At 45.6% G+C, this 8,488-nt stretch overlaps 1 protein-coding gene across 1 annotated transcript; it reads left to right on the top strand.

Moving 5' to 3' along the window:
- Positions 1-7,283: 7,283 nt before the first annotated feature.
- LOC102444878 (olfactory receptor 51G2-like) lies at positions 7,284-8,222 on the top strand. Its single transcript, XM_006113141.4, has one exon. The coding sequence runs from the start codon at positions 7,284-7,286 to the stop codon at positions 8,220-8,222; it is 939 nt and encodes a 312-aa protein (XP_006113203.4).
- The last annotated feature ends 266 nt before the right edge of the window (positions 8,223-8,488 follow it).

The raw sequence follows: 8,488 nt of genomic DNA on the forward strand, positions 1-8,488 counted from the left end.
TTCCCTGATGGCCAAGTGACCCCAAGGGAAGGTACAAACATGCTGCATAAAGGCAGTTGCCTCCCTAGCTGAACACACACTGCCTGCTGCCCATGCATTCTCTATGATGACTCCTTTATCTTTACACTGAAGATTCTGGTGCCAGCAGCTCCCTTCTAGCAGGAACTGGGTACGTTGGCAGGTTTCACTGTCTGTAACATGCCAAGTGCAGGGCGAAGGCTGCAGGCTGTTTGCATTGGCAGCTGCTCTGTGCAGCGGCAGAGGACTCAGCTGAGCTGTCGGGGTGACTCAGTGACAGGGTTGGAGGGCAGGCAGCCCTAGGTACCTTGGAACCCTCCTTTATACTATCCCACCCCCTATCTGCTCATGCTCCATGGGGGCTGTTTAAACTAAACATAAATGAGGCACCCATCTGTCGCCCTGACAGCTCATCTCGAGAGGTATGCTGTCTGCCAGGGGCCCGTATCCGAGATGTTATGGAGGCATTGTCGAGGATTATCTGGCCCTCTGACTACTACCCCATGCTATTCATCCACGTGGGCACAAATGATACTGCCAGGTGTGACACTGAGCGGATCAAGTGTGACTACAGGGCTTTGGGAGTACGGGTGAAGGAGTTTGGAGTGCAGGTGGTATTCTCTTCTATCCTTCCTGTCAAAGGTAGGGGCCCGGGCAGAGAGAGGTGCATCCTGGAGGTGAATGCCTGGCTGTGACGATGGTGTCGCCAGGAGGGATTTGGCTTCCTTGATCACGGGGTGCTCTTCCAGGAGGGACTGCTTGGCGGAGATGGAGTTCACCTTTCCAGGAGCGGGAAGGCCTTGTTTGGACACAGACTGGCTAACCTTGTGAGGAGGGCTTTAAACTAGGTTTGTCGGGGGCAGGTGAGCAAAGCCCACAGGTAAGTGCTGCATGTGCGGGACTGGGAGATGGGTTAGAAATGGGGGGGACTACGGCCTATAATGGCAAGGAGAAAGGAGGGTCAGGGCACAATAGAGAGGCAAGATCAAATCAGTATCTTAGATGCCTATATACAAATGCGAGAAGTATGGGTAATAAGCAGGAAGAACTGGAATTCCTAACCAATAAATACAACTATGATATCATTGGTATTACAGAAACCTGGTGGGATGGGACGCATGATTGGAATGTTGGTATGGAAGGGTACGGCTTGCTCAGGAAGGACAGACAGGGAAAAAAGGGAGGAGGGGTTGCCTTGTATATTAAAAATGTACACACTTGGATTGAAGTGGAGATGAATGTAGGAGATAGCTGTGTAGAGAGTCTCTGGGTTAAGCTAAAAGGGGTAAAAAACGAGGGTGATATCATGCTAGGAGTCTACTACAGGCCACCTAGCCAGGTGGAAGAGGTGGATGAGGCCTTTTTTAAACAATTAACAAAACTATCCAAAGCCCAAGATTTGGTGGTGATGGGGGACTTCAACTATCCAGACATATGTTGGGAAACTAACACAGCGAGGCACAGGCTATCCAATAAGTTTCTAGACTGCATTGGAGACAACTTTCTGTTTCAGAAGGTTGAAAAAGCTACCAGAGGAGAAGCTGTTCTGGATTTGGTTTTAACAAATAGGGAGGAACTAGTTGAGAACTTGAAAGTGGAAGACAGTATAGGAGACAGTGATCATGAAATAATAGAGTTCATGATCTTAAGGAAAGGTAGAAGGGAGACCAGCACAATTGAGGTAATGGATTTCAGAAAGGCAGATTTTGATAAGTTCAGAGAAATTGTAGGTAAGGTCCCATGGGAAGCAAGACTGAAGGGAAAACCAACTGAGGAGAGTTGGAAGTATTTCAAAGGGACGTTGTTAAGGGCCCAAAAGCAAACAATTCCGCTGTGTAGGAAAGATAGAAAATATGGCAAAAGACCAGCTTGGCTTAACAAGGAGATCTTGCACAATCTCAAAATAAAAAAGGAGTCATATAAAAAATGGAAACTAGGACAACTAACAAAGGATGAATATAGGCAAGCAACACGTGAATGCAGGGGCAAGATTAGAAAGGCAAAGGCACAAAATGAGATCAAACCACCTACAGGCATAAAGGGAAAAAAGAAGACTTTTTATAAATACATTAAAAGCAAGAGGAAGACCAAGGACAGGGTAGGCCCACTGCTTAGTGAGGAGGGAGAAGCAGTAACAGGAAACTTGGAAATGGCGGAGATGCTCAATGACTTCTTTGTTTCGGTCTTCACCGAGAAGTCTGGAGGTGTGCCTAACGTAGTGAATACAAGCAGAGAGAGGGTAAGTTTAGAAGATAGGATACACAAAGAACAAGTTAAAAATCACTTAGGAAAGTTAGATGTCAGCAAGTCACCAGGTCCTGATGAAATGCATCCCAGGATACTCAAGGAGCTGATAGAGGAGGTATCTGAGCCTTTAGCTATGATCTTTGAAAAATCATGGAAGACAGGGGAGATTCCAGAAGACTGGAAAAGGGCAAATATTGTGCCCATCTATAAAAAGGGGAATAACAACCCAGGAAACTATAGACCGGTCAGTTTAACGTCTGTCCCAGGGAAGATAATGGAGCAGGTAATTAAGGAAATCATATGCAAACACTTGGAAGGTAATAAAGTGATAGGGAATAGCCAGCATGGCTTTGTGAAGAACAAGTTATGCCAAACTAATCTGATAGCTTTCTTTGTTAAGATAACGAGCCTTGTGGATAAGGGAGAAGCGGTGGATGTCATATACCTAGACTTTAGTAAGGCATTTGATACAGTCTCGCATGATATTCTTATTGATAAACTAGGCAAATATAACTTAGATAGGGCCACGATAAGGTGGGTGCATAATTGGCTGGATAACCGTAGTCAGAGAGTTGTTGTTAACGGTTCTAAATCCTGCTGGAAAGGGATAACAAGTGGAGTTCCTCAAGGGTCTGTTTTGGGACCCGTACTGTTCAATATCTTCATCAATGATGTAGATATTGGGATAGAGAGTACGCTTACTAAGTTTGCAGATGATACCAAACTGGGTGGGGTTGCAACTTCTTTGGAGGATAGGGACATAATTCAAAATGACCTTAGCAAGTTAGAGAAATGGTCAGAGGTAAACAGGATGAGGTTTAATAAAGAGAAATGCAAAGTGCTCCACTTAGGAAGGAACAATCAGTTCCATACATACAAGATGGGAAGCGACTGTCTAGGAAGGAGCATGGCAGAAAGGGATCTAGGGGTCATAGTGGACCACAAGTTGAATATGAGTCAACAGTGTGATGCTGTTGCAAAAAAAGCAAATATGATTCTAGGTTGTATCAACAGGTGTGTTGTAAGCAAAACTCGTGAAGTCATTCTGCCGCTCTACTCTGCACTAGTTAGGCCTCAGCTGGAGTACTGTGTCCAGTTCTGGGCGCCACAATTCAAGAAAGATGTGGAGAAATTGGAAAGGGTGCAGAGAAGAGCGACAAGAATGATTAAAGGTCTAGAGAACATGACCTATGAAGTCAGGCTTCATGAACTGGGCTTGTTTAGTTTGGAAAAAAGAAGATTAAGGGGGGACATGATAGCGGTTTTCAAATATCTAAAAGGGTGTCACAAGGAGGAAGGAGAAAATTTGTTCCTCTTGGTTTCTGAGGATAGGACAAGGAGTAATGGGCTTAAAGTGCAGCAGGGGAGGTTTAGATTGGACATTAAGAAAAAATTCCTAACTGTCAGGGTGGTCAAATATTGGAATAAATTGCCAAGGGAGGTGGTGGAATCTCCCTCTCTGGAGATATTTATGAACAGGTTAGATAGATATCTGTCAGGGATGGTGTAGACGGAGCTTGGTCCTGCCTTGAGGGCGGGGGGCTGGACTCGATGACCTCTCGAGGTCCCTTCCAGTCCTATTATTCTATGATTCTATGAGACTTTCATAGTGAGCTTGGATTTTCAAAACTCTGACACACTGAGTAAGGATTTCTACGGGGTCCCATTTCCAGAGGTGTCGTGTGCTTTAGGCCAGATCCTGCGAGAGGCTGAGTGAGAGGATACCCCATGGAATAGCAGTGACTGGGTTGCAAATTGTCTCAGGTTTATTTGCTCCTGGAAATATAATCAGCAAATGAATTTTCAAAGGTTTTATTCTCTGGCTCGATTGTGAAGGCAGGAATTCAGGGCTGAGTTGCTCTGTGGTCACAGGCCCAATAGGGCATATTTCAGTTCCCTGATAGTCTGAGAGCACCTGACTTTCTGCCCTGCAGATACTCCTCAGATTTACAGGGCTCTTGGTCCACAAATGTGTATCTTTTTCCAACTTAGTTTTGAAAGAGGCTTTTTTGAAATTTGGCATGTCTACATAGCACCAAATTTCAGAAAAAAAAGTGCTTTTTTGACCCATCCCTTATGCCTCATAGAACAAGGTTTACAGGGATGGTGAAAGAGTGAGTCCATTCTTTCAAAAATGTCCAGTATCCCAAAAAAGCAATGCAATCTAGAAGTAGCCTTATTCTCTTAGGGTATGTCTACACTACCCTCCTAGTTCGAACTAGGAGGGTAATGTATGCATACCGCACTTGCTAATGAAGCCCGGGATTTGAATTTCCCAGGCTTCATTAGCATAAGCGGGGAGCCGCCATTTTTAAATCCCCGCTGCTTCGAACCCCGTGCAGCGCGGCTACACGGGGCTCGAACTAGGTAGTTCGGACTAGGGTGCCTATTCCGAACTACCGGTACACCACGTTTCACGAGGAGTAACGGTAGTTCGGAATAGGAACCTAGTCCGAACTACCTAGTTCGAGCCCCGTGTAGCCGCGCTGCACGGGGTTCGAAGCAGTGGGGATTTAAAAATGGCGGCTCCCCGCTTATGCTAATGAAGCCTGGGAAATTCAAATCCCGGGCTTCATTAGCAAGTGCGGTATGCATACATTACCCCGCTAGTTCGAACTAGCGGGGTAGTGTAGACATACCCTTTTTCTTATTCAAAGCCTCTGTCGACAAAAACCTGTAGTCTAGATGTACCCCCAGAATTGAGAGATCCCTTCATAACTCTTTGCAGTCAGTTTTGGGCGTAACTATTTTGAGTCATTTTGTGTCATCTGCAAATTTTGCCACCTCACTGATGATCCCTTTTCCAAGACCATATGTGATGAAATTGAACCTCAGTAGTCCAAATGCAGACCCCTTGAGAACACCACTATTTATTCCTACTCTCTCTTTTTCCTGAATACCTGCCAATGTTTTCATGATCATCTAGGGTTCCTCCAGACACTTAAATGGCCAACCTCTTGTTATCTTCATCGCAGAGCTAGGGCATGTGGTTCAAATAGACCTCAAGTATGAAATCCAGAGGGGTTCAAAATTTAGAGAGAAGGCTACAGATCCCTTTAGTTCCCCTAAATGGGGCCCTCACCAAGTGGGTTTGGCACCTGTTGTTCTTCCCTTTGGGAGTCTGTGAGTAGTGATGAGACGAGCGATCAGGCAACCTTCTAGAACCAAAATGCTGATTATTCTGAATAGCAGGAAGAAAGTGTAAAATGAGCAAATAGAAGGGTTTTCAAACAGTCTGTAGATTTAGTCAGTTTCTAATCCCAATCAGTCCCGCTCTGATGGGGACACAGGTAGGACGAAGGCCTTCAGACTTCCCAACAGCTGCGCCACCTCTGGACAGATTCCCAGTGTAGGTAGAACAAGCTGTCTAAGGTGGCTCTTTCCAGCTCGTAGCTTGGGTATAGTCTCTTACCCACCCTAAAGTGTTCACTCAGAGCTGGCCTTTTTTTTCTCCTGTGACTTCCCTTTGTGCTGTTTTCTAGAAGGCTGCGATTAAACTAACAAGAGCCAGGCTGGTTTAACCCACTGCAGCCACAACATCAGCATCCCAATAATTAACACAGCATAGCTCTACAGCAAACATCCCAAAGACTGGACTTAGTTGACACATTGAATCTTGTACCTCAGCTCCATGTTTCTGTTCCCTGAACACAGGACATAAACAGTCATAGAATCATAGAGCTGGAAGAAACCTCAGGAGGTCATCAAGTCCAGCCCCCTGCCCAAGGCAGGACCGATCCCAACTAAATCAACCCAGCCAGGGCTTTGTCAAACCGAGACTTAAAAACCTCCAGGGATGGAGATTCTGCCACCTCCCTAGGTAACCCATCCCAGTGCTTCACCACCCTCCTAGGGAAATATTCAACCTAGACCTCCCCCACTGTAACTTGAGACCATTGCTCCTTCTTCTGTCATTTGTCACTACTGTGAACAGCCTTTCTTCATTCTCTTTGGAACCTCCCTTCAAGAAGTTGAAGGCTGCTATCAAATCCCCCCTCACTCTTCTCTTCTGCAGACTAAACAAACCTGAAACCCTCAGTCTTTCCTCATAGATCATGTACTCCAGCCCCCTAATAATTTAGGGTATTTCTACACTACAAAGTTTTTTGGAAAAACAGACTTTTTTTCTAACAAAACCTGAGTTACGTCCACACTGCAATTGTGTTCTTCTGAAAGCACATCAAAAGAACAGAGAGGTTTTTCCAGCATTGATAATCCTCTTTCTACGAGGAGAAGCCTTTTTCTGAAAGAGCTTTTTCAGAAAAAGGTGTGTGTGGATGAAGAAGAGGAAGTTCTTTCGAAAGAAGAGGAAAGAGGGAAAAGCACAGGTGCCTTGGTGGCCACTCTGCCCATAATAATCACAGCTTAAATGTGAGATAGCATCCATTCAATGTGGGCGCTATCTTTTGAAAAAGCAGATTGCTTTTTTGATGCGTTTTTGTGTGTGGACGCTCACTTTCGGAAGGTCTCTTCTAAAAAATGGTTCTTCTGAAAGAAGCCTGCAATCTAGACATAGCCTTAGAGAAAGAACAACAGACTACTCTCAGGTGTGAAATGAAGTTCCATTTCCATGAATATCCATTGCTTTGACGTTAAAATCAACTTCCTGAACATCCTCATGACCGAATAACAGATGCTGGGGTTGCTATGTACCAGAAAAAGAGAGCTCAGGCAATGAATATTTTCTCTCATCCCACGAGGCATAACGAGGCGGTCGACAAATGCCTTTGATGTTGACCACGAAGCGTCCAGACTAGCGCGCTGAGCCGACAAACAGCTGATCAGCTCAGCGCAGCAGCCATTTTAATTTAAATGAAGCGACGATCATTTAAATCGCCGCTTCATTTGGGTATGTCATTTGGGTATGTCTAGTCGACAGAGCCATGTAGTCTAGACATACCCCTAGAGTCTCTAGACTTGCATTGAGAGCTGAAGAATTTATCACTAGTTCTCATCTAGTCACCTGTTCTTTTTCCTTTCAGATACGAAATTTCACAGCTCCTTGACCTGCCCACTGCATGATGTCAGCTGTCAATGACACCAAATTCAATTTTACCGTGTTCCTTCTCACGGGGATACCTGGCCAGGAGCATGTCCATTTCTGGATCGCTATCCCCTTCTGCTTAATGTACACTATTTCGATCGTAGGAAATTCATTCATCGTATTCATGGTAAAAACAGACCCAAGCCTCCATGAGCCCATGTACATTTTGCTTTCTGTATTGGTCATCACAGACCTTGGCTTGTCGCTAGCCACCATGCCGACGATACTGGGCATATTCTTGTTTAACTCCCGGGAGATCAGCCTCGATGCCTGTTTTGCCCAGCTGTTCTTCATCCACACATTTGCAAAAATTGAATCCTCAGTGCTCCTGTTGATGGCCTTTGACCGCTATGTTGCAATCTGTAACCCACTGAGATATACTTCCATCTTAACCCTGCCCAGGATAGCCAAGATAGGATTCGTTTTTTTGTTAAGAGGGGTAGCCATCATATTCCCTCTGCCCTTGCTCCTGAAACGGTTCCGATACTGTCGAACCAATGTCCTCTCCCATTCCTACTGCCTGCACCAGGAAGTCATGAAGTTGGCATGTTCAGATATTAGCGTCAATAGTGCCTACGGCTTGTTTATTACAGTCTCCACGGTGGGGTTGGACTCTCTGCTCATCCTCTTATCTTATGTGATGATCCTCAAAACAGTGCTAACGGTCACATCTCGCACAGAGAGCCTCCGGGCCCTGAACACCTGCGTCTCCCACATTTGTGCCGTCCTGCTCTTCTACATACCAGAGGTTGGCTTGCCTGTGGTCCACAGGTTTGGGAAGGGCTCTTCTCCTTTGCTTCAAATTGTCCTGGGTTATATCTACCTCCTGGTTCCACCTTTGTTTAATCCAATCGTGTACAGCATGAAAAGCAAACACCTTCGTGTGAGGATAAAGAGGGTGTTGTTCAAGTGAAGGGTCAATTCACCATGCAGCTCCTGTGCTGGTGACACGTGAGTTGTAAAACATGGGACATAGGCACCTATTGCATCCTGGACCCATTCCTCTGAGATAAGACCCGCTGCCCATCTCCCCTTCGCCAAGAGAGTCTGGGAGCGGGATCTAAGTACTGTGAAAATGGGAGAGGGGTTGTGCCCACCCTCCGGTGAGTGACAGAAGCACACTGGGGAAGGAGACCACAGCGAGTAGAAGCATACACAAAATGACTGTGTTCGTGGAAG

This window comes from Pelodiscus sinensis, chromosome 1 (genome assembly GCF_052426305.1).
Source record: "Pelodiscus sinensis isolate ZL-2025 chromosome 1, ASM5242630v1, whole genome shotgun sequence".
NCBI classification, from domain to species: Eukaryota; Metazoa; Chordata; order Testudines; family Trionychidae; genus Pelodiscus; species Pelodiscus sinensis.